The sequence below is a fragment of the Siniperca chuatsi genome, linkage group LG7 (genome assembly GCF_020085105.1).
Source record: "Siniperca chuatsi isolate FFG_IHB_CAS linkage group LG7, ASM2008510v1, whole genome shotgun sequence".
Taxonomy (NCBI): domain Eukaryota; kingdom Metazoa; phylum Chordata; class Actinopteri; order Centrarchiformes; family Sinipercidae; genus Siniperca; species Siniperca chuatsi.
In genome coordinates, this window is record NC_058048.1 from 27537778 (window position 1) to 27564607 (window position 26830).

At 40.4% G+C, this 26830-nt stretch overlaps 2 protein-coding genes across 3 annotated transcripts in view; one reads left to right on the forward strand and one right to left on the reverse strand.

Moving 5' to 3' along the window:
• The window catches only part of nova2 (NOVA alternative splicing regulator 2), an 86573-nt gene extending 74977 nt beyond the window's left edge, over nt 1-11596 (forward strand). For both annotated transcript variants that reach the window (XM_044203645.1, XM_044203644.1), the window contains one exon: nt 1367-11596. In XM_044203645.1, coding sequence (XP_044059580.1) covers nt 1367-2389 — 1023 coding nt within the window. In that variant the 3' untranslated portion in view covers nt 2390-11596. The remainder of the gene's footprint in view (nt 1-1366) is intronic.
• Nucleotides 8259-26830, reverse strand: part of polr1g (RNA polymerase I subunit G) — a 41745-nt gene continuing 23173 nt past the window's right edge. Inside the window, exon 7 of the mRNA XM_044203647.1 lies at nt 8259-26775. The gene's annotated coding sequence lies outside the window, so the exon portion shown is untranslated. The remainder of the gene's footprint in view (nt 26776-26830) is intronic.

Sequence of the window (26830 nt, forward strand, 5' to 3'; positions counted from 1 at the left end):
ATAAAAAACATCATTAGTTGCACCTCGATTGCATGCTTGGGTGGATATTTTGCATTAGAATCACTTTAGGTTAATGGCCTCCCATAGACAAGCAGTGCACTATAGATCAATTCTCAAATAACTGTAAAAAATCAACCGCAGTGCATCTTGTCGTTTCACTGACACTGATACAGCAATATCATATGTGGTTTTATATGATGAATAATAATATAATAACAATAATACGTAGTTTATAAATATGTGAAATGAAACATACTGCACTGTGTTTGGACATGGAGAGTGTGTGTACGTGTGTGTGTGTCATCGCCTCACTCCCTTTCACTACCCTTTGAATGCTGGAGCTGTGTTTCCATGGCAACGCTGACCCCTGGGAGTCAATGTTATTTTTTTCACACAAGTAGCCTCTTTAGAATTCCTCCCTCTCCCTCTCTCTCTCATCCATCCTTCCCTCCCACTCTATTTACCTCTTTCTACCTCTTCATCTCCTGTTCTCTCACCAACTTATCTCTTTCTCCTCTTTTCTCTCTGTTATGTACCGAAGAAATGAAAACAACATTCTATTAGTTATGTGTTCAGGTGGTGGAGTTGCTGTCATTGCGCAGTCCATAATGTTGTATGTCAATCTCAGATCTTTCTCCTTCAGGACACACACACACAAAGAGTGCATCAGGAACTCTCTACTTCTCACTCTCTCTGTATTCAAACATGGTTCAATCTCTCTCTTTGCGTCTTTTCTTTGGCTCTTTTTGTCTCCCGTCCTTGTATAGGACACCTCTGAAAAGCAGTTCCTGACAAAGACCTTTTTAGCGCTAACCTTGCCTTTAAAGTCTACTCTTGAGCAGAACGATTTGTGCACCATTTTATTGAATTTTGCATGACAAAAGAAAGATTTTTCATCACCAATCTCCATTGCATAATTCTTCATTTTCTTATTGCACTGCATATTTTGAATTCAAGAGGGATTGTTGTCATGCATGCACGCATGGTCTGTCTCTATTGAACATATGCAATGTAGACAACATTAGGAACAGCTGTCTGTTAACACTGACTTGTATGTCTTTGTAGAAAGGCTCACTTTGCCCTGCCTCTGCTCCTTCTTCTACATCTTCCTTTCATGACTTTAGTTGATTTAATTGTCCAATCAATAAAGGAACACTCTCTCACTTGAATTTCTCTGTTCAGGTAATTTCATGTGATGTACATGTGCTTTCTTGTATTTTGTACACTCACTGGAGTATCAACTAAAGCAGAATTACTATGATTATGATCAAATATCTCTCACAGAGCAATAACCTATGATTTTTTTTCTCTTTTTGTCCTCTTTTACTACGACCTCCCTGCCCCTCCCTGCTGCCCCTCCCACCAGGCCAAGCTGATCGTCCCCAACAGCACGGCAGGGCTGATCATTGGTAAAGGTGGAGCTACCGTCAAGGCAGTGATGGAGCAGTCCGGGGCGTGGGTCCAGCTATCCCAAAAGCCTGAGGGCATCAACCTGCAGGAACGCGTGGTCACCATCAGCGGGGAGCCCGAGCAGAACCGCAAAGCCGTGGAGATCATTGTCCAGAAGATCCAGGAGGATCCGCAGAGCTCCTCCTGCCTCAACATCTCTTACTCCAACATCACAGGGCCCGTCGCCAACTCTAACCCCACTGGCTCCCCGTACGCCAACTCAACCGAGGTCATGCCGGCCGCGGCAGCCGCTGCAGCAGCCACAGCTTCCTCTCTGCTCGGCCAAGCCAGCCTGGCTGGGGTCGGGACCTTCCCGACCACCATGTCCAGCCTCTCAGGCAACGACCTGCTGGCCATCACCTCCGCCCTCAACACTCTGGCCAGCTACGGCTACAACACCAACTCCCTGGGCCTGGGGCTGAACCCTGCTGCAGCCTCAGGTGTGTTAGCCGCTGTAGCAGCTAATGCTAACCCTGCAGCAGCTGCCGCAGCTAATTTGTTAGCGTCCTATGCCAGCGATGCAACCACCAGCGCAGCTCACCAAGCGGCTGGTCTTGGAGGCTTCTCCCTGGGATCCCTGGCTGCCGCTACAGGGGCCACCAATGGCTACTTAAGCGCTGCATCGCCACTGGTTGCATCATCTCTACTGGCCACGGAGAAGCTAGCAGAAGGAGCAAAGGAAGTGGTTGAGATTGCTGTGCCAGAAAACCTGGTGGGAGCCATCTTGGGGAAAGGAGGGAAGACGCTAGTGGAGTACCAGGAGCTGACCGGTGCCAGGATCCAGATCTCCAAGAAAGGCGAGTTCATCCCTGGAACTCGGAACAGGAAGGTGACCATCACGGGTTCCCAGGCCGCCACGCAGGCTGCACAGTACCTGATAAGCCAGCGAATCACCTACGAGCAGGGGGTACGCGCCACCAACCCACAGAAGGTGGGCTAAACCTGACAGCCAATGAGAAACGAGGAGGAAAAGAGGAAAAAAAGAGTGGGGGTTTGGGGGAGGAGTATAAAAAAGTGAGAGTGAGAATGGAAAAAGGAGAGGAGAGCAAGAATGTCAGAAGGAATCGTCCACGCCGTTTCCTTCTGCGTGTTTTCAGTATTCTCTATTAAAAAAATTTTTTGACGCGAAGCAAAAATGTGCTGAGAAGACGAGGAGGGAGAGGAGCGAGTTATCACGCTGAAAAACCAAGAAAAAAATGTGTAACATGTAAATAAGGTTTTATTACTTAACGTCTTGACCTTTCGGGATTTTTTATTGTTTTGTTTTATTGTTTTGTTTTGTTTAGTAAATTAAGCTGTCTGTTTGTTCGTTTGTGTATTGTGTGGACAAAGCTGAATGCCATGTAGACAGGCCAACTGCCTGAAAGGCTACAGGAAGTGGGGGGAGCATGGGTGCGGAGGGGGGAGGGTTTGCGTTTACAGGGTAAAACCCTCCAACCCCCCAACGCAAAATCCCTTATGGAAACAACCTTTCTCCCTCCCTCCCTCCCCCTGCAGCCCACACCCGTCACCCTCCCATAGGGTTTTTGTTTTTCTTCTTTGTTTTGATTTGCCCCTCAGCCCCTTGCCCCGCCTCCTCCCAAAGCCCCTCTCACGACTTGCCCGCAGACTTGCCCCCCCCCCTTTTATAAGGGTTTTATAATGAGCAAAACTGCAAACTTCAGCCTGGTGTGTGAGAGAAGAAACGTCCTTGACTCCCCCCAACACCTTTTACTCTCTCCCCCGCCTATGATCTGACCTCCCCCCTCCTCCCCTCTTTCTGGGAGATGAAGGAAGGGTGAGGTGAAATTGGGGAGGGGTGTGGGGGTAGAGAATCAGTTGGCCGTTTCTTCATTTGCGCGCCCCCCGTATACCCTGTGATGTATCCCACAAGCAGTGCAGCGCTGCAGGGGTGTTACGGCATGTAGCGCCCCCCATACGCAGCTCTAGTGTTTGAGATAGAATGCCGAGGCGCACGCTGATGACCTCACGTAGTGCGAAACCTAGAAACGACGAGAGTGATACTGTGCAAGCTGCGGCAAACACACAGGATCTATGGCATTTTTTGCAGTCTGCTGTGATAATTCTGTTAATGATATTGTCATGATTATTACAATAGGAATCATCACCATCGACATTATTTATTAATGAGTTCACCCATAAAAAGCTCAGTTGTTTTCTTTTTTTTTATCTGTGAATTCAGGTTGACATGAATGTAAATGAGACTATTTTTGATTTAAATCTTTTGTTTTAATTTAAGTGGATTGAAGATGAATAGTAATGTCACATAGTGTAATATATGTCTTATTTAAGTCCAGTAAGAAAGCCGCCCCAGGCATTAAGATCATTACAGTGAAGGATCACCTTATATATCCAGTCAAAGAGCAGAACAGGGAACGCACACTCGTACACACATGTTCACACTGAAACAAAATACTATGATGCCATATTTAGTGCTAGAAAAGGGAATTCACCATATCTATGATGCAGACTGCAGTGAGACCTCTAGATTCACAAGAAAATATCTGTAAACCACTCACACCACAGGCTGCAGTGCAGCGTCTTAGCAGCTATTTTAACCTTAAACGCCTGGTTATCATGCTTGGCTATCCTAGCTCATCCTCCAAAATATCACTGCTGTTCTATATCTGTAATAAAATGCCCTGTTACAGTTTGCCTACAATGTAAAATTGTAACCAAAATGAATAATTGAGTTGAACTGAGACTGGTTCTCAGATGAACTGCTACTGCTCAGCCTGTGGTCTTCCAAACCTTTAGATAAACTCAAACCACAGACTAGATCAAGCAAGAGCACTTAAGACTCACAACGTACTACTGAGAAATGCAAACATTGAGTAAGACGAAACACTGAAACATGACAAGGGAACATTGTTCATCCGGGTTCCACTGCTAAATCTGCAAGCCTCGCTAGTAGATTTGCTATTTTAAGGCAGCGTGCATATCAGTAAAGGAGATAAATAGCCTCACTGATCTTTGCCCTTATAAAGCAACCGTCTGACTGCCGATGAGGTAAAGGGCAGACATGAGAGATTTTCAACATATGTCCAGGGAGTTGAGCTCGTTTCTGCCTCTGACAAACTGTAGGTCTCCCATGGCAACAGGTTTACTGCCCACTGTAGACCCAGGAGGCTGCTGAAGATGCTATTGTTTCTTTTGTTGTTAATTTTTTTGTTTGTGTCGTGTTATTTTTTTACAATCGGAGTACACTGAATTTTTGTCTTAATGCACTGTGAAGCGAGGGAGTGGTTCTCTCGGCCTATGAGGTCAGGGATGTATGCTCTAGACGGCATCGTGATTGGATGGTTTTTGTATGGCAGGGGAAAAAAACACATATATGAAATATATGTAGAATGCATATGAAGAACTTCACCAGAAATGCACGTCATATCTGAATACTGAAGGAGGAGAAAGAGACTAGGTCGATGAAGAGGATCAATCAATTGAGGTCACGAGTTGAGATCAATTAGATTCTCCTTACTTTTTGTCTTGGAAAAGTGTTTTGTAATTAGAGGGTGGGATGTTGGGGGAGTGTTAGGTGTCCAGTAGCAGATTAAAGAGACTGGAACAAATTCTAAATTCACTTTTCTATCGCAGCTGTGTCTTTTTCATAAACGGTTGAAATTGATAATGTACTGTGCATCCAATGGGCAAATCCCTGGACAGATACTTAAGTCCAACAGGAGTCGAAGTGTGACAGAATATAAAATACCAAAAATGAGGAGGGCGCATTTCATTTATTGACCTAAACAGCCTGGTGAGGGGAAGGAACTCCTCTAAGATATAAAAAAAACAACTTTTTGATTCTTTTTAAACCAATCCGACCCAAAATCCTCCACTGTGCTATCGAATGTGTCACTCTGTTGGAGCGCCAGTGAGGGTTTATCTCCACAGCTTGGTAAGGAGGCTTCTTTACTCCCATTTAACACCATCCACACTATCCTCACCCTCCCTCCCACCCGTCCTCAGTCCTCCAGTGCACTCCCATCCTGACACCCCCTCTCCTCCTACTACATCGCTCCATGGGTGACTATGTCTGGTGTTACAATCAATGCATGTCTGCTGCTTACCCTGACAAACACCGCAGATTGAGTCTCTCTTCTCTTTGCCTCCTCGGGCGGCTGAGGCTTGGAGACACCCTGATGCACCACCATCAGAAAACGACCACACCTGCAGAGGAAGTTGTAGTTGAAGCTGGCAGGGCACAGTGCACAAGCACTCTTATCTGTAGTTTATTTTATGACACTGAAGAGAAACATTGTTCATCATTTGGAATACCTTGATGCACAAACATAAAACATACACATATCGTGAGGGAATATTTTGTCATTGATGGAGTTTGACTGGATTTATGTTTGGTATTTTGTGGCAAAAACCTCATAAGACCAGGGAAAATGCTGTGCTTTTGTTCCACTGTAGAACTGAACTGTGCTGTAAACAGTCATTAACTGATTTTGCATTTTATTTAATGCATGTTAAGTCAGGTTTGAGCAGGTAGACTACTACTTGTTTTATCATTTATCAAGCAAAAATGGCAAACATTTGCTTATTACAGCTTTCCAAATGAAAGGATTTGGTGCTTTTATATCACTGTAAATTGAATATGTTTGGGTTTCAGACTGTTGGTCAGACCAAACAAGCAATTTGTAGACTGGAAACTTGTGATAGGCATTTTTCACACTTTTCTGACATTTTAGAGTCTGAACAAATATTCAATTAATTAAAATTAAGATTTTGAAGATTAATCAATTTAAAGATATGAAAAGTATTGTTATTTTCCTCCATTAGGACAAACCTGTTTGTTTTCTGTGGAAAGCCAAAGGGTGCTGATACTTTGCCATAACACAGCAGGCTTAGTATGTTGTCCAGTTTGCCTGGAAACCTTCAAGTTTCATCGCTTACTTACTTTGGATGTAGCACAGTGTGTTTACAGTGGAAAAACTGCATTGAAATTCCTGTAGGTGCCAGTTGAGTTGACAATACAAGTCGTAATTCTTTTTCATCTCATCAATTAAACCTTAGAAAGATGTTTTTTGATTTGTCTTTTACACGGCGGCCACTCTCTTTAGTTATCTTAATGTTAGGGGATCGAGATAAAATGTGATGAGTACTGGAAGCAATACACGTAGTGGCATGTTGTCTTGTCCTGTCCTTTATCCTCTGTCTGCCGTAGGAGCTTTTGGATTTACCTGTAGATGTTGAATAGGTTTACATGAGTAAACTTTTTTAATTTGTGGGAAATGCTGCTATTCAATAATAACTGATGTACTAAAAATACAAGGTTAAAACATATCGAAATCTGTCCTTTAGCTGGAGAGGCTAGTCTCAAGTGGCAGTGTAATACACGCTCTGTTTTAAGCTGACGATAAGTTAATAATAGTGTAATTCTAACCAGAACAAGTTAAACCTGTGCCAAAATAGGTCTTTACAGAGTGAAGCTGTAAATGTGTTGAATTAAACTACATTACATAAGAGGAGACATACTTTTATATTAAGAAAATGTGAAAAGTGCCAAATGAACCATATTTATAATTTACACAGGAAGGGAGTAGTCCACGTGACAGTTTATAAGAACTAGGTAGGCTAACGGCCAAAGCGCCGCAGTATAGACTTTTGTTTAAGCCCTCTCTGTTCCTGCCACAAGAGGAGGGACCGCCATGTTAGCCAAGTGTTAGCCAGTCCTCTTGGAACTACCCTTCCCAGAATGCAACAGCACTATGACTCTGGGGCTAGACAAATCAATATAGTGATAGGTTAGCATAATTATGCTAAAAAATGTGACTTGATAGCATTCTTAAATACAACCTTTTATAGTTACAATGAAAATGTATTTTGTGGAAATAGATGTTATCTTTTTTGCACGTCTATATTGCATGATATCAAAGTGAAGCGTGGACAAAAAAAAAGGAAAAAAATCAAAGAAACAAAAAAGAAGTGACAAAAAAATTAGGCAGTGTGTGTCATTCATTTTTCGGAGACAAATCTTTGCATGCCAATAAAGATAGAACATTTTGATATTGTTTTACACGCGTTCAAATGTTCGTTGTTTTTCGATGCGACCACGTTGAGTCCACTGGCCAAAGGTGAACAAAATGTTTGATTTTGACGTCACAACAGAATGAGTATTTTGTCGTTAAGTTGTATAACCATCCTCAGAGGAATACAAATAAAACTCTCGAACAAACCTAAGACTATTTTGCTACTTGCTGAGCGAGCTTGTACTAAAAAATTCTCAGTTGCTGGCTAACTTTAGAAAGAAAAATTAGGATTTCATTTAAAATAAAGACTGAGGTTGTCCATGAATGTACTCACCTCTGCATAAGTTTGCATATCACTCCTCTGACCATTGACGTGCAGTAGAGGCTTCCGTGTGTTTTCGTGTGTTTTTGTACTCTAACATTACTAACCCTCGACGCACTTTGTCGAGCTCTCAGTATAACTCTGTTGTCTGTCCTTTTACCCCCCCACGCTCTGAGCTCTGGCTTGTCTTGTCATTGATATGCACCTTATTGACCTCAAATATGACATGGAGCATCTTCGGCCCCACCCAGTGTGTTTCAACAGGGTTGGGAGAGATTTGTAATGAGAGAGTTTGTGAGAAAGAGAGGTGAAAACTCCCCTCCCTCACCTACAAATCCACAAAAACAAACACACATACAAGTCTGTCTGCTGCACTGTCTCCCTTGGGTGCCTCGCTGCAGAATTTGGGCCAGATTGTGTTTTCACTCCCTTAATATGCAATCCAAGGCGCTCTGATCTCCGGGAGAGAAACAACACTGAACATTGCCAGTGTGTTTTCAAAGTGGTACTGTTTTGAATCCTGATCCCGCCCTCTCTCTCTCTCTCTCTCTCTCTCTCGCTCTCGCTCTCGCTCTCGCTCCTCTGTCTATTTTCCCTGTTAAGTTCAATTAGATGCTTTATTGGCTTCAGTGTCAAACAAAAAAAAGAGACATTTTAAAGTCTGTCCACCTCTCTTACTCTCTCATTCCTTATTATGCATCCAGAAACCAGAGTATTTTCAGTGTGGTCATGTTTTGTATCCTGACAGATGTTGTCATGGGAAATGGCCCACTTCCTACAAAACTCCCCAAAAATAAAAAAAAAATAAAATTTCCACTTCTGCTCCTAGCGACGTGTTTGCACTAAACTTTCTGCTGTTATTGTGCATGGCAGGCCGAGCTGAGGTGGGGGTCAGTGTGCAAGACTACTGTAGATGTGTAGCCTTACTGTAGGTGTTTATTCAGCAGTGTATTTAGATGTGCATGCTCCTCTCTCTCCCTCTCTCTGAGTTTGTCTGCTTTAGGCCAGCTCCGTGCTCATGGTGTCTGTGTTGCGACATAGCCGGCTAGTCATGTTTTTTTCTTTCTTTTTTTATTGTGATGTGTAGAGGAATGCAAATGTAATTCTCACCTGCTCGCCAGGTGACCTCATTGCTTCTCAGTGGGTGTGGCTCTTCGACATAGTCCTCAGCTATTGTTTATTGCCCCTCCCCTCCACCGCCACTGCCCCACCCACCTCCACAAACTCAAACTCACTCTCACCCACACCCACCACTGACCCTCCGACCTCTTCAAACACCCTCTAAGATATATTATGGGACCCCGCTCTTCCCCTTTTCCAATCCCCCTTCCTCCCCCAGCTCGGGCCCCATCAAAGCACCAGCAACTGTAGAATGCATTTTTCATATCACTGTTTTTCTGTTCCTTCTTCTCGTTCTCTGTTGATTTTTTTTCCTGGTTTTGATTTGTACTGTATGCTCTGTCTAACCTAGACCAGTTTTAACAAAATGCCATTTCTGTGTGTAGCCTGTTTACCCCTCCACACACACACACACACACACACACACACACACACACACACACACACTCTTCCATGCCCTCTTTTTTGCACTTTCACTGCCCACTCCTCCTCCTTGCCCAAACATACACACACTTTCCTCCTCCGCCTCCCACGAGTCTCTTCTCTCGAGTGCCAAAATAGAACAGAGAGGAAAAAACAAAACAAAAAAAGACAACAACAACAACAACTACCATTCCAAGCGTTTCTTTGAGTTGTTCTTGTGTGTCGGACATCCATCCTGGAAGCACCCATGAAGCCAGCATGCTCCGCCCTCATAACATGATGTCGCTCATGACGCCTCAACTGAACAGCACCTTGCCCCCCACCACCACCACTCCTCCTCCTCCTCCTCACCACCCCCCACAGAGCTAAACCCGACAAGGATTAACCCCTCTGCAGGTTGGCTACCTACCTACTGTCCTGCCTCTCAACCTACCTAAAAAAGCCCTACCGCTCATGCCAGCTGCTTTCCTAATTCTGTCATCTCTTCAGCCTGTGGGACTTCATTGATTGTGTGCCATAGTGTTGGGGGCACCTTTCACTCTCCTCACCTTCCCCTCTTTCTACCCGCCCTCACCTTTTCTCTCTCTCTACCCCCACCCCCACCCCCTCTCGCTCTCGCTCCATTTGATTTTTCTCGATGGGAAAGATTCAAAAACTTCATTTCCTAATGATGATTTTTTTTTTTGTCGTTTAACATCCAAACCACGCACGCCGACACATGCACCGCCCCTGTGCGGTGGTGTGGGGAGTGTTTACGTATCGTCAGCTGCGCAGCCATCCTCTGTCTTCTTGAACTTTTTGAACTTTCACACCCTCATGAACTTTATTGACCTTCTTCCCCCTCCTCCTACCCCCCTTCTGTGTTCATCCAACTGTTTGGACGATAACTCTCCATTCCATCCCCAAAAACCTCTCTGAGACTGTGCAATGCTAGCTGATATGACTGGATTTTTTTGTTTGTTTGTTTGTTGCTCATCATTGGGGACAATTCTCTGAGATAAGTCGAAAAAGAACAACAAAAAACATATGAAAGGAAGAAAAAAACATCTAAAAAAAAGAAATGCAGACAAACAAAAAAAAAACACTAAACAACTGTTTCTCCACAATTAAATTTTTTTTCTCTCTCATTGTAAATATTTTTGTCAGATTTTTGCCGAGCTGTAAAGAGAGAAGTGTTGAGCAGAAAGGGGCCGGCAGCATAAAGAGGTACTAGTGGACGCAGTAGTCGATCATTACACTTTTCATCCTCTGTATCCAATAGTTAGGTCTGCCTGTATAATCGGCTATGCTAGTTCTACTGTGTTAACCTGTGCTGTTGTTATTAGTGTTGATTTACCTACTGTATTCGCTGTTTAGCTTCCATGTTGGCTAGCAAACTCTTTAGATACCTGTGCTCATCGAATAATAATACTAACCTTGAGAAGTAGTCCGAGCCATTATCAACGTAGGCTTGTTTTTGTACATTTGTTGATGTTTTCCTAACAGTGAGTTGTAGTGGCGCTAGTATCTTTTATCATCAAGCCATAGTTATTGAAAATGCTTGGTCATGTTAGAGACATATCATCGTGGAAAACGGCTCGACTCGGCTCCTCCAGGTTGGAAAAAAACCCAGGGAGGTGGACAAAAGAAAATTAAAAAAAAAAAAAGAAATGAAGCTCCTCCCGGGCAAAACGAGGAAGCTGAGCTGCTGACTTTTGTGCAATACAGTCCTAGTTTACATAACATAGAATGATAGTTTAGAGATGATTAACCTCTGCAGGTGCCGCTCAACCATCCCGTTGCCTGCAGAACCAACCTTGTGGCATATCTCCATATTTCACCTGTACATCAGAGACATTTTGAAAGTATTAAAGTGACTGCGTGAGATTAGACTCCACCATTTCATTGCATTGCTCTGAGCTCCACTCTTGATTTATGCTGCCTGCCCCATTGCCCTGAGAACACCACATGAGCTATTTATTTCTCAGACTATTATTATTATTATACTATTAATAAATAACAACGCAACAAGAAAAAGGGAACGACTGGAAAAGGGTGAATTAATATTAGTATTGTTTTGTTTTTATTTTTAGTATTTTAGTGGTTGCTTTTAACAACATTCATTAACTGACTTAAAGAGTATTGAATATTTAATGTAATTGTAGCATTGTGTTTGTAAAGAGAAAAAAAACCTAGTGAGTTGTGTTTCTTGACTTGTGGATTACCAGTGAAGTGGGCAATCTAGTGCTATTATATATGAGGTCTTTTTTTAAGGATTCTTATTTTGCGACAGCAACAGCAGTCATTATAAATGTTCATTTTAGCATCACCTGTCTTCCGTTGTCTTATTCTTCACCTTCCACTACACTCTGCATCATCACAGTAACACATCGCAAGTCTGGGGGTGGGCAAGAGTGTGTGTTTGTGTGAGTCATGAAGTGTGTATGTGGGTTAGTGCGAAATGTGGGAGCAGATGTGTGTTTGTCATGAATGTACGCGTGAGTGTAAGTCCACAAACCTGTGTGTTTATTTGTGTGTGTCTATGCAAAATGTGGTAAATGTGGGTAAATGTGTGTGTGTCCCTGTGTCTGTCTGCTCACTTGTGTAGGAGTGCATGTCTGTTTCCGTGTGTCTGTTTCCGTGTGTGTGTGTGTGTGTGTGTGTGTGCTCGCTGGCTCTGTGAGCGGGGTTCAGGGTGGGTGTTCTGTCCAGTGTCCACCAAAAGCTAAAACCTGTCAGGCTTCCATATCTCCTGATGGAACCTCCTGACGTTATAGCTGCAAACCCTCATCATGTGATCTGACTCAACTCGACTGTCCATAACCCCCTCAGTCACCTGACCAACCAAATCAACCAATCACTGTCCACCACTACCGCCTTCCCCTGCGTCATCCTTTGCTGCACACCACGTCAGCCCCATGTGATGTTCTCCATCGATAACATACTACTGTCACAATCTACTGTTACATGCTGACAGATCTGGGGATAAATACTCATAGAATGGACGTTCAAGTGTTCAAACTTGAGGTGCACTTGGTTTTGTTTTACTAATTTGGGCTGTTTTCACCTTCAGATTGTGAAGTTTTTGCAAATGAATCAAAAGCTCTTCAAGTTGCTCTAACAAAACAAGTATACCTCAAGTTGTTTGATTTATAAAGGGTCAGTTCACCCAAAAATAAAAGTTTTGTTTGTCCAGGTTTTGAGATATCTGTCTCTAAAATTTCTGCCTCAACTTCAAAACAATGGAGGTGAATGGAATTTAGTTTTTGATGCTCACAGCATTGAAAATTTACTTTTAAAGAATCAATGGCAACCTTTCTTTCCAGAAACAGTGTCCCTGTTGCTCTGGGTAAACCACAGCTCTCACTGAGAAACGTTTTTATTGGGACTATTTTGTCTGCAGAAAGTAGGTCCAATGGAAACTTTTTAAATACTAAAATAAAGTAAAAAAATTTGGGGATGGTAACAGAAATCTCAGAGACAAATATCTCAAAACAAATACTATCTACATAGCTGGATACCACTAGAGAGTTAAGTGAGAAAATAATTTGCAATTTGGATGAACTGACCCTTTAATCTGCATACGGTGCACTTGTTCTGTTTATTTTCATCAGCATCATTTGAAACCATTTTAAATTCATGTATTTTTCCCCAGAGCTGCATATTACATTCTACTGTTCATACTACTGTACGTGCTGCATACTACCTTACCAGGTCAGAATCCACCTTAACCTGTCTCCATGCCAACCACCAAGGAGCCAGTTGCACGGCAACCAGCTTCCACCACAACAAACCAACCTACCAACCAACCATCTTCCTCAACCGCAGAGGCCACGCCCACCTGACTATGATCGTTCCATAGAAGAAGAGATAGAGGAAGAGAGAGCATAGGAAGAAGGGATGAAAGATGAAAGAGACGTAGTTGTGATTCTCAGGGTGTCTTATATTAATCTACTGTTCAGTCTGTTCTCCAGTCTCTCACTGGTGTCCTGTTGCCCCTAACTGAGCCCAAAGACGATCATGTCCTTCCATGATAAATTCCTGTACAATTGATTGACTACTGACCAATTCCTCTCGATCAGTTGATTGATAGCATTGATTGACCAATTCTCTTGACAGACACTACGCAGCCAGTCAGGTGAATGAAGCTAGGCACTGTAACTAATGTTTACAACCCAAATGAGACCAACAACGCTGTTGAAAGAATGTCTAGGACTTTAAAAAAAAAAGAGAGAGAGAGACAAATCTCTGAAAAGTACTTATTTCTAAATGATGGAACTTTTCGCTTACTTTCTATGTGACATGAGGTAATGTAATTTTTTTCAATCATTGCATGTGACTATTTTGATTTGCAATGAACCTGTTAGAATGGATGGTACATTTGTGACGTCAGTGCAACCTTGAGACGCCGATGCTAGAAATCAATGTCGGTGTCTTATAACAGTGTTTTTATGTCGCCGTGAGGAGTGCTCATGGACCAATGAATGCTAAATGTGTGACCATACAAAGCTGTAAAGGTTTTGTTTATTTGTACATGGTTATGGGTAAAATAAACCATTGAAGCAAATTAACATCTTTAGTCTTAAGGAGTAAGCCCTCACACATTTGTTTGTAAAGTCAGTACCAAAATTGGTACTTTGAAATCTTTGGATAATGCGGTAGATACACTGTTATGAGGTAAGTTTCAACAGTAAAAGTTGATCCATCATGGCACCTGGTAATGTGCTTCCATTCTGATATTCTGAGGTTTTCTAGGAGGCCTTGATTTAGTCGGGTCAACATTTTAGGGAAGGTCGAATACAAAGACGATCAGGGTTTGATCGACTTTAACACATCACCGCCCTCCCTACGACAGGCATCACAATTAAGAATGGGTGGGGTTCAATTCTCTGACATATCCATCTACCCACAATCCTCCTGTGCACCAGAGTCATCCGATCAACAAACACCTGCACCCCCGCATCCACCATGATTCCACAAACCAGCCAATCAGCTCCTGTGACCTCTGGCCAAATCGTCTCAGCCCTCTCCATGCCATCGGCTAAGCAGCTAGTGGCTTTTTGAGCTGTTGTTGCAAAAACCCCTGGGAAATGGAGTCACAATTCACAGCATGGTCCGACCAACCTCTTATCACTCTCCTCCCACACACCTTTCTCCATATGCCACTAAAGAAGTTCCTCCGGCTTCCAGCAAGAAGGTCACGGCATTTCGTGGTGTTTTTATAGTGTGTATGATAGAATGTTACACGCTCCTGATAAGTTAGGTCACTGCAAACAAGCAAATACATGGTCTTCTAAGCAGCTAAACGTAACCTAAATTTTAAAAAACTAAATTTTTACAATATATTAGTCAGCTCATGCAAACTACATATTTACAACGTCGCAACAAAATCTAAACACCAAGATGTTTATCTATACACTTTGTACTCAAATTGTAACCACATTATGTAAAAGGGAGATTTTATACACCGTAAAGAGCAGATTGGACCTTTTTCTTTTCTTGGAGGCTGAAGTGCTGTGGGAGCAAAAATAATCTCATTGGTTGATTTAAACCTCATATTATGGAACCAGGGTCATCAATATTCAGTATTATTCATCAAAAAGAAGTTTGCGTTTGGCACAGATGCAAACCCGATACACAAATGATGAGATTATTTTGTAGTAAGGTCTACAAAATTCCTAACATTTGTGCCACCATGAATGCCCACATTAATCCTCAGAAACAAGGCCACAGCTTCATGTTCCAACAGAAAAACTGGAAAATATGGTACAACACCCACAACGGCCCAGTATGGTTACATAAATATAGGTTACATGTGCATTGGAGGCACTGTTTCTCTGCAAGAATCTAGCCTATCCAATTTATCTTCATTCCTACTTCTGCCAGACTTCAACAAACAACCTGGGAATTCCTGTGGCCCAGGATGTACCTTCAACAACAGAAAACAAATCCAGATCTCAAAACCAAATGCCAAAACCAAGTCTCACTGCAAAGAGCTCTCGATGGATTCAAACTATTTAGTTAAATGAGGGTGACTCAGACAAAGTGTGAGAACTGCTTCATCACAGACCCTCTGTATATATGTGACAAAACAGGTCAGACTGAGGTGGATATGTGAGATTTAGAGGTGTTCAGTACATGTACTGCACATGTATGAACGAATCTTTAACACTGAATCTTCAAATTGAGCTGACTATACTGAATCACCATTGGCACTGAACGAATCATTAGCTTTTAGCAGTTAAGCTCCACTTATTGGTGACTCAGAGTGCCTTTTTTAGCTCCGCCATGACAGACAGTACTTCCTTGTTAAAAGCTTATCAAAAGACAGGAAAGCCACAGAAATAATCAGAATGCTGTAACTTTGTTGTAAATAATAGACTTCTGAGCCATTACCCTCATAAACAGTGCTTATATAGACCTGGTTTTGTACTAAACTGAACCTAACAGCTCAGAACAGGCTGAACAGGATGTTGTGGCCATGTGAACAGCGATGCGTTCACTTACTGTTGTACATACTGAAGTGCATTTGAACAGTGATTTGATAGTTTTGCTTAGAAAAAAAAAGCTACATGGTCCATTAGCCAGCTCTATTTGGAAGTTAACTTATTATAAGTACATCAACTTAAACTCTGCCTCTTTAGCTCCACAACTGGTCGTGTCTTCAGACACTCCTGTCAATATAGGCAGTGGTAAACAAGGATTAGAGGGTAAATAAAAGTCCAGTGGCTAAGTCTCGCCTGTTTAGGTATAAATTAGTGCGTTTGTAATTTAGCCTGATTCCCAGTCCCAATCACAGCTAAACTACTCTACACTAGACTGTAGCTAAATGCTGACTCAGATAGCAAGCCTGATAACCTTCACAGGTGATGCCTGCTATGGTCATGAATGATGACAAAAAATTAAACATTCCCTTTTAAGTTTTTACTTTTCAGTAAAAGTTTACATTTCAGCTAGAGTTCGAGTTTGCCAGCTAGCATGCTCACAAAATGACAGTTCTTGTTTGGCTCTACCTATTTAGAAATAACAATAAGATTATTTCTGCCTCCAGAGCAGCTCTGCCTCCATGAAACGTTTCTCTGTCAAAACATTGTCTCAATGTATTATTGTCTCGAAACAACATCTTCTTTGAGGTGAATACGCAGGGGAAAGACTGTATTTCCACCTTTTCTCCTCATCTGAACAATGGTTCCAAAATTGGCCACTGATGGACAACTCCAGTGTTGTGATGAATGTTAATGTGCCTTATCAGCTCCAAAAGGTATGTGTAGGTTGTGTCAGAACCACAAAGGCTTCTGAGGATACAGGAGGTAAGTTTCTCATAGTGGTTTCATAACCTACAGTAAGAGAGGTTAAATGGTATTTTTGTGTAAAAACATGACTGCAAAACCTCAATCCATGTAGAGCTAGAAACACATGATGTATCTAAGAACTGACAGAAGATGCTGCTGTTTGCATTTTGTCTCTTCCATTGCCCTGTGCAGTATGCAGGGAGTGATTGCTCTGCAAGGACAGTAAATTTAGATTTAAAAGGTGCTCTCTGAAAGCAGGTCAGATCATCCAAACAATAAACGCTGTAGCAGAATAAAGTCAAGGAAAGCAAGAAAGCCCCTCATTCTAGTGCTACAACACAACCTTGTCCTTAATGTTCCTGCATTTTAATATTAGCTACATGAGAAAGATGTTTTAGGCAGATTAACACAAATTAAACCATTCACATGTATAGACATTCAGTTATTTGACTAGTTTTTCTTCCATTAACCACAAGACCAAACCATCATCTTGAAATATAGAATGTTTTTTTTCAAACATACTAATCCAAAGTGTAATTGGTGGTATCTATAATCTGTGTATTTCATACAATAATCCCCAGAACTGTTTTTTCAAGGTGTTTCAGTGTATTTCAGTCACTGTTGCCCTACATTTGTGCAGATGGCTAAAGCCTGTACAGATTCAGCGGCTGTGTGAGCCACAGAGGAGCCTATGTGACAGCTACCATGATAAAGTAGCTGTGCTCCTGTAGACCTCATACCAACATACAGATCACAGACTTCTCTGAATCTAGGGCACTCAGGTGTCGCTCAAGCTACGACTGTTGCAGCTGTCGCTCAGCTGCTGCAATGATTAAAAGCTTCCAGAAACACACAATCCTGAGCTTACCTGCCACCACAGTCAGTCATTTAATTAATCATGAATCAAACATTTTGCCCAGGAAATGTCTCTACTTCTTAAGTCACTCTTGAATTCACGCTAGCTAGTGCTTCGTCTTTGTCAGCTCTCCTCTCAGAGGCTGCATATTGATTTCCCTCCCTCCTCATCTGTTCTTGTCACTTTTTTACATGTTCCCTCGTTCATCTGAACTCTAAGAATAGTTCTCAGTAAACCCCAAAGGAGATGTTCACAGGAATTCCCAGGTTGTTCTGGTCTGGTGGAAGTATGAAGATAAATAGGATAGTCCTGCTTCCTGCAGAGTAACAGTGCATCCAATGCACATGTAGCCTATATTTCTGTAACCATGCAATGGGCATTGTACTGTATTTTACAGTTTTCCCATGGTAATATAAAGCTGTGGCCTTGTTTCTGAGGATTAATGTGGACGTTCATGGTGGCACCTTTTGTAAGTAGGCTATTACCAGAAATCATACCATACTGTAACAGTGCAGGTATAACAACCTGTATTGCACAGTGTTAAAAATATACTGGTGCCTCATAATCCATGATACAGGCAGGCATAAAGGGGCACGCTGAACCTTAGAACATAAGAGCGAATTATTTATGCTGTGGGACCATGCATACTGGATGTCTCTCTGCCCTGCTTCCATGAACGTCCGCACTGCCCCTGGGGAAGACCCTGTTTACAACCGGCATGCAAGGTTTCAGAGGGCACTACAACATTAACAAGTGAAATGTCAGCATCCCCTCTAAACTGTTAATGTTTATTAGTAATTGTTATAAATTAGTAATGTAATAAATCCCACAGAGTATTCATGGTTCCTGATAGGAGCAAAAATACAACATTTGTGTTTTTAATAGCACAGTTGAGGGTAAAGGTTTATGGAAGAACATCATGGTGTGTGGCTTATTTAACTCACACTAGAGGGAGGGAAGCAACCACTTCTTCAGTGGATCAAGTTAGTCTTTCAATATTCAGTTCATGCTGTTGGATGAATGTTGTTTTATGATGAAGGGAGAACTCTTACCACCACTACGGCACTCCAGCAAATGAGCTGAGGCCATGTGATAACCAATCAATAGACTAAACAGCCATCAGTCCAAGCATTGGAAGGTCAATATCAGCAATAGCAACATCATGACATTCTAAAGCTAATTCATTATGAGGAAGTTAATCATATATGTCATATCACAGTGATAGATATGTAAGTGTAAATGTAAGTCCAGAAGTATTTTTTTATTCCAGAAATCCAAGATTGATACTTTTAAGCCGGGGACAAATCTGTGTCACATTTCAACAGCTGATGTGTCATTTCTCTCATTTGGGGGATAAAATTCTTCAAATGTATACATCACTTGCCTCTTTCTTCTTCCTATAGCAGCACTCTGAGGTTTTACGCTGCAAAAACATAAAAATGTTTTGTAAATACATGTCTTGTTAGTGTACAAGCACATATAAACACTTAACTCCCGCCTGTTACAACTCTGTGGTCAGTTACAGGTGAAATAAGCAAGAACACTGCTAAGGTTATGAGTGTGCCCCCCCCCCCCTCCCGGGGCCAAAAATATGGAACGTGTCTGTACTGTGTGATTAAAGAAAACACACGCCGTATCTCAAAACAGAATTCTTCTGCAGATCTGTGCTTCTCTGTCCAACAACTGTGAAATATTTACACTGAAGCAATAATATTCTACCTTACCCAGACAAATTCCCATCATTAATGTTCAGCAATCAACCAAACAATGCCCACCACTCACCATTCTGTGCTTCAGACTCTGCATTTCTTTCTGTTTTTATCTATCAACCCTTCTCTCTTCCTCTCCGACAGCCTGCCTTACATCCCAGTATGAGAGTGGTGGAGCTTTTGCTAGCATAAACAGCAGATGTTTTGAATCGAAACGATACACAATCACTTAATCCTTGACGATTCTCATGCTGAGCCACGCAGTCTAATTGAATTCACAGTAAGAAGGGAGGTTCTCTTGAAGAGCTTCTTTCAAAAGGGCTTTATTTCAATCAATTTAGGGGGAAAAACAAACTAAACAACAAATCTGAGATGTGTAATTCACTCGGTACAAAATGCAAATGACATTATCTGCTCTTTTATAACATCACCTTAGATCTAATGGGTTGCTTTCAGGCAGTGTGTTTGCACCAATTTGTAAAAGAAATGCTTTATTTCTGCCCTGCAGGTCTTTTTAAGGACAGAGAAAAGAGAGATTTTCGAATAACGATTCACAGTTTGATATTGGTCTCAAAATGCATCATTTTTCTTTTGTTAGGCTGTTCAGTATCAGTAGAGCGTCACTTTAAATCAGTCACAAGAAAAAAATCTTATCATGAATGCACAACTTTTTTCTCCCTTTTGTTTCCCTTTTTGGAAGACATATAACATATTTAGTACCAGCAAAGATGATGAATATCCGAAGCAGTTACAATGCAAGTATATTTGCATATTGCATAATAATATTGCTATATTATTTAGCAGTTTGGAATAAAACTCTTCAAGTGCTTTAACGAAGATTTGTGATCTATTAGAAACAAAGTTTGTATGTCAAACTCCCTTTGCTTAAAAGAAAGCAATTTTATAATGCAATATATTTTATATGAAATTTAGACTTTGATCTCTCAGAGTTTAACAAGATATTGGCTTTTAAATATATATATCATTTGTAACTTAATGAAATTTGAAATAAAAATGAATATTTTTGGCAACAAAAAACAATTTGTAGTTGAGAAGAGAGCTTGAATTCTAGTATTTTAAAATAACTATATCTGATCACGGGGGACATGTCATCGTGATTGTATGTGTGTTTACATACAGTCTACAGATTTTAACAAAAAGTGAAATTCACCGAAATTTAAGTTTGTCACTCAAATTCATTGAGCCAAAAGTGATCTTAAGATGGTTTGTTAAAAACTGAATTCAAATTCCATCCTGTCTTTAATCTAAAATGTCTAATCTTACAGCAGTTGTAGGCTGCATTTCACTTAATATCTATAGTAACTATATCTATAATGACAGTGACACATTTTCCCACAATGAAACCTCAGAACATTTTAAGTGACCTCAAAAGTGAAATACACAGAAATTACTGATCTAGTTGCACCAGTCAGATTAGAGTAACTATGTGTCTATAGCATTATGTTAGAGACATTTGAAATATTTAGTCCCACAGAATCTTTGGATCCTAATATTAATTTATTTTAAATTGCTCATCATCGTCTTTCATCCATAATACTTCTCTGATTTACCGAACGCCAGTCAGCTGAGCTAAATAATGAACAATGATTGTACTTTTTGTATGCTGTTTGTTCTACTGTGATAACATTTCTAACTCAAATTTACAGATATTCATTTATTTGACATTAATTTTAATTCCTAGATGTTCCCAAAAGAAGACATATTTGAGTTTTATTGAATGTTTATTATGTGTAAAAAATAATATATATAGACCATAGGTTCTATTAACTGCATTGCAAAAGCTATGATTTTAAAAAGCACTGTAGCGTGTACAGTGATTTCTTTATCAATTTTATGGTACATAATATGTTCTGCAATCTTGCAGCTTTTGTTCCTTTTCTTTTGTTTCTGTTCTGGAGCCTATGCTTTAATAAATACATTTTCTACGGTACAAAAGGGAAGCCTACGCCTAGTGCTTGATGTGTCTAACTGGCGTCGCCGCCGTGGGTGGCGGCAAAACCAGAACGCAAATAAGTTCTGCCCCCTTCTTCTCTGGTGTCTTTTTTTATTTGCAGACATAAAAATATAGTTGATTATCCTTATTCTCTCTGCCTCTTATTTCACTACAGAAAGCACTTTCCCCCTCTATTTCTACTCTTGTTCTCAGATTTCTACCTTGTGTCTTCTTGTAATGTTTTCAGGAAAGAAAATGGAGCTTGTTGCACTGAAGGTAAGACACACCTGGATGACAGCTAATGCTTAAAACTGCTCTGTGGATCAAATGACTGCATAATGTGAAAACTGTCGCTTGCAGTGAGTTTGGTTTTACAGTCTGCAACTTCACTGCTTTGCTTCACTCTCACCGCTCTCATCAGCGTTGCAGCAGGCAGCTGTTTTCAGTGAAAAAACCCACTGAACGCCTCCTTCCCTGCAGCAAACAGACAAAGTTAGCGACAAGCTAGTTAAGAACGTGGAACATTCATCAGGTGGACACAAACACAACCCAAAAATAAAGCTAAAATAATATAAATTGATGGCCGTTACATAAACATGTAGTATCATTCAGTTATGAAGACTCCTGTGAGGAACACTGAGGATCCTCCCACTTCACAACTCTATAATAAAGTACCTTAACATGTGATCATATACTATTTTAATGTTCCAGCACAGTGACATAAATACTCGACTGGCTTTGTCTAACAGAGGGTCAGACAATGTTTCCAACCTGCCCTTTCAAACAGGCAGTTTTTTGTTTTGCTCGGTTGTGAATTCACCAAATCCTCCAGAGCTGCAGGATGAACTTTGATGATTTAAATAGAAATAAGAACCCATGTTGTACTGCAGCTGAAGCAGAGAGCAGAGAGCAGCATCCAGAGCTGCTGCGTGGGCTGACGAGGACAGATCAGCATAAGGAGGATATAGGCAGCTTCTATAGGTAATCTTATAAACATACAAATATGAACTGTGAGCAGTGTATGAGGCCGTGTGTGTTTGTGTGTGTGTGAATGAGATTATGTGAGGAAGATGGCAAAGAGAAATTAGTAATGCCTCCTAAATTTGAATTTACATATTTGTCATTTAGAAGACAGACTTCTGCACAGTGACCTGTCACAGATGCATTCATTCATTTAAAGCACAGAGTAAAGCGTGTGAGCGTCGAGATATGCACCACAATAAAACAGAGACTGTATTTGTGAATGATTAATAGTAACAGAGAATGCAGGTGGGTACAGGAAATGGAATCAAACAGCCTCAGAATGCTAAGAGTTTATAGTTTATATTCACAGCAGTATCCCATATTATTACATTATTATGTCATTGTCAAGAGGTGACTTTATAATGTTGAATTTGTTGTTAAATTTCATGAGAGGTGCAATACATTTAATACATTCTTAATTTTGAGACAATGAAATTCAAATCAGTTAGCTTTTTGTCACTTGTCATAACTAATCAAAAATTGTTTCAGCAGCAATGCTCCAAAGCTAAAGTGTCAAAGTTTCTGGCAGGGCAGATGGAAGGTGGAAGATCTCCTCCATTTGGTTGTGTGTGACACTCATCATCGCATTTCCAAAACATTTTTAGGACACACCACATGTTGATAGCTATAGCGAGAGTGAGCAGTGAGAAACAAGCGCAGTAAATGCTAATGCTGTTATACAAAACTATCTCAGGTAGTGAAAGACCTGTGTGTGTCCCAAAGGGTTGAAGCCAGGAAAGCCCCCTCACGCTGGATATTAGCATGTATGAAATTCCTGCTGTTTGCCAACAAACTATAAAACACTAGACCAGCGCTAAAATATTATCATAACATTAGATGTCTGAAATGTATACAGCCAAAGCTTCACTCAAATTGTGTCAATACAGGATTAAAAGGATAAGGCTGGCAATATTCTATATTTTTGTTTTTGTTAACTATGAAAAGGCCAAAAGGAACAATGCATTACTCCATTGCGCAATACTTTCAAACCTCCCTACCAGGTCTCCATGTCATTCTCTAAGCCCTAATTTGTTCCTGCTGAATATGTAAATCTTTAAAAACAGGTTTCAAATATACAGTTTCATTTTTAAATGGTTTAGTAATTTCCTTAAACATCTGCGCACTGTATAAAAAACAGGAGGAAAGAGGGTTTTGTTGTTTTTCCTTTTGTTATTAAGACAAAAGGACAAACATACGCATGCACATAAAGGAACAGAATAGCAATACCACCAGCTGAAAACAACAACAAAAATGATCAATGACATTAATTAATTAAAATATTAAATTTATATACAGCCTGAAACTTAACCCTCCTTAAGGGTAGAAATTCTCCAACAACCAAAAGCCCATAGAGAAAATATCTTCCCAATTTAACCCAACTTAAACGTTGTGTTACATCAAAGGGTACAATATAGGACAAAAGGTAAGTTAATATACATATACATCTACATATACACATTGTATATATACACATACACAGGCATATACATACCTATATGCATACCTAAACGTATACCTACACAAACATATATACATGCATAGATATACACACACTCACTCATAATTACTTGTTTGATTATACAGGCAATTAATAAATTCTGTTTTTTGTTCTTATTAATATCCTTTTCAAGAACCCACTGATACTTCAAAATAAACTTTGAAACGTTCAGTGTTTAATTGTTGTAAATATATATGCTTTCCCCATCATAATGATGATATTCAGGTCTTTTCCTTCTTTATCACCCCTTAAATCACCAAACATCAAGGGCAACTATAAAAATTTTAGCTCTAAACAGAGATCCACTTTTCAATTTTACATCCTCCTTACATCTCTACAGCCGATGCCTCCAAAACAGCAACTCACACCAAAACAATCTAGAGAGATAAATAGCACTACAGGTAAGAGGGAAAATATGTAGTTTTGATTTTGGGGTGAACTGTCCCTTTAATCCAAAATAATGCCACTTCCTTACAATACCAAATTAAAGCCACACTGTTGAATGCCCCATTTTTGAAGCATTTTCCTGGCAGGCAAATAGCTGTAATAGTGTATTTGTTGGGGCAATGAGTATTCTAGTGAATGGATGGTGGGATTGAGTCAAAATAAACTACAGTGTGTGTTCATAGTAATGAAGGAACATGTCACCCAGTGCTACAGTGTGGCTTATTGTTTTTTATAGTTTTTAGACAACAATGGAGCTCTATGGCACATAGGAATAAGATACAACAGGCTTTGGACAGACTATGCTTTTTGTAGGATCAGTTCATTGTTGGTTTTGGTCTTGTCGTGGGAAAATATAGAATATCATCAAAACAAAATTTAAATTTTACCAAAAAATAAATAAAATCCAGGGCTTCAAATAGGTCAAAAATGATATGCATAATATATCTGTGTATTTCAGCACTAATCATTGCTTGCCTATAAAACTCCATCAATTTGGCGCATTATTTTTAAAAGAAGGAAAATGATGGATGAGGGGGTTTAGCATGTTGCTTATAAAGCTTAAGTGCAAAAGCATTCAAAGGTATACTTTGGTTACTTTTTCATTGATGCTTTTTTTTAAATAGCCTTGCAACTATGTGATGTGCATATAATTACACTCCTTCAATACGTCCAAAGAATGGAAATAAATGAACATGTAGCGAGTTGAACATTCTCCATCAGACATTTTCCACAGTAAAGCACTTTTTTTGTAATTGCACAGCAGCTGCTGAAATGTATGCTTGTATCACGCATCTAAAAGGAGGACAGCAGTCAAGATGGTGCTGTGCTTCCTTCCAGATTGCTCCAGTATGTGCAGCATATATATACTTTACATACTGCTGTATAAATCCAATGCATTTGACATTATAGCTCCTTATAGACAAAATTTTACTTCATATCTGACATGAAGCACAGTCTTTTTCTAGTTCAAATATGTGCATAGAAACACAGTTTATAATTGTAGTTGTTGTTCTATTTTTACAGTAACAACCTTTCACCACCTCCTGGCCCTGCAGATCACACAAACCCACCAGGGCACATTAGTCTTTCCACAGTTTATGAGGAAGCAGCGGCCCTCCTCACTCACATCCTGCACTCTGAAAACAACACGGCTCTTCAGAGGTCCGAAATGGTGCTTTGGTCGTTACTTATGTTTTAAAAACCATAGATAGTACTATGACGATCTAATGGCTCTTAACTCCCACTGTTACTGTAAGTCACAAATATGCATGTCTCCATATTAAAATATATGCTAAATAAAATACATTCTCTCTATGTATGTGCTGGGAAAAACATTAAAGCTAAACAGTAAAACTCCACCTGTAGGAGAATAGTAAAGAACAGAACAGCAACTGTCTCATGATAGTGAGATGATTATATACATCAAGGAGGTTATGTTTTCTATCCTGTTGCTTGTTAGTTAGCAGAAAGATCAAAAACATGACAGGATACAAATTAATAATGGTGAAAAATTGGGCCGCAGCTTAAAAATTACAAGTGATTAAAGCATTTCTTAAAATTGCAAGACAGGGAGTTTAGGAATTATTGCACTAACTTGATGATACATTTCTGGCACATGTATGCCATGACTGTCTGTCACTATTTGTATTTTGACACGGGTCGAAATCCGATCAACCGATCAAGAGCTAAAAGCAACACTGGTTTTTACCAGAATTGTCTCATTTTTCAATGAAAAACGTTAGTCATGAGAGTAATTTGAAAGATGTTATCACATAAAAATACTATACATACAGTAGTGGCTTAAACAGATTAAGAGTATTGTGCAGCCTTGGTGGAGGTATAGGCTGGCTGAGAGTTTTATAGTTCAACCATGTTAAGTAAAGACTCGTTTTCCAGGAGATTTGATGAGATATATTGCATTTGATGGATGCATTATGTATTAAGGCTGATAAAAAGACTAGAGAATTAATTTTCCTTATTGAGATATTTGAGAAAACCAAGAAACTACCACTGTTGTTATGACCACAGGTTTTCTCTGTGGTAACCAGCAGAACCGCTTGCAGGTAGCTTACAGAGTCATTTTTAATCACAGTGTAGCAGCCTCTCGACGCGTTCGGCTCTGCCCAGCGGGGAGGACTATCCACCTGTCTTTGAGACCCCCAAAACATCACGCGAACCCTGTCGGGAGACATTAGACTTTCCGTGATGTATGGAAGTCAGCCAAAGAACAGACAAACCACAGCAGATCATCCTGATTGCCTCAGGCTGCTACACATCACAGTCACAGTGGAACAACAAAACACACACAAGTTCTTTCTCGCACGGTTACTTTTTGTTTTATTTTATGATCAGCGGGTAAAAGAGATGTGATCATTTGTTTGTCCATCTGCCACTGATGGACAAACAACATCTAACACTGATGGGTGCATGTTTTTCAATCTACATGTTGCTCAGACATTGCTGATCAAATTTTGTCCACACTATGGACGCATCCATCTCACTATTGCATTTTGGATTTTTCTGCTAGTGGTTGTTAGTTTGTCACACGCAAATCTGAGGCCTTTGAGATTTAAAAACAAAGGGTCAAAACAAGGTGAAAAATGTGTATTGGCTTCGTTGGAGACTGCATCGACCCTGGAGGGCGACATGTTTAATCTTCAGAAAGGCGGGGGAATAGATGCTGTTCGGTGGTTGAGGAACCCAATATGACATCCATGGATGATGTAAAACTGAGGAGCAATAAAGGAAATAAAGTGAAAAGGTAAAAAAAAAGAGATTCTATTA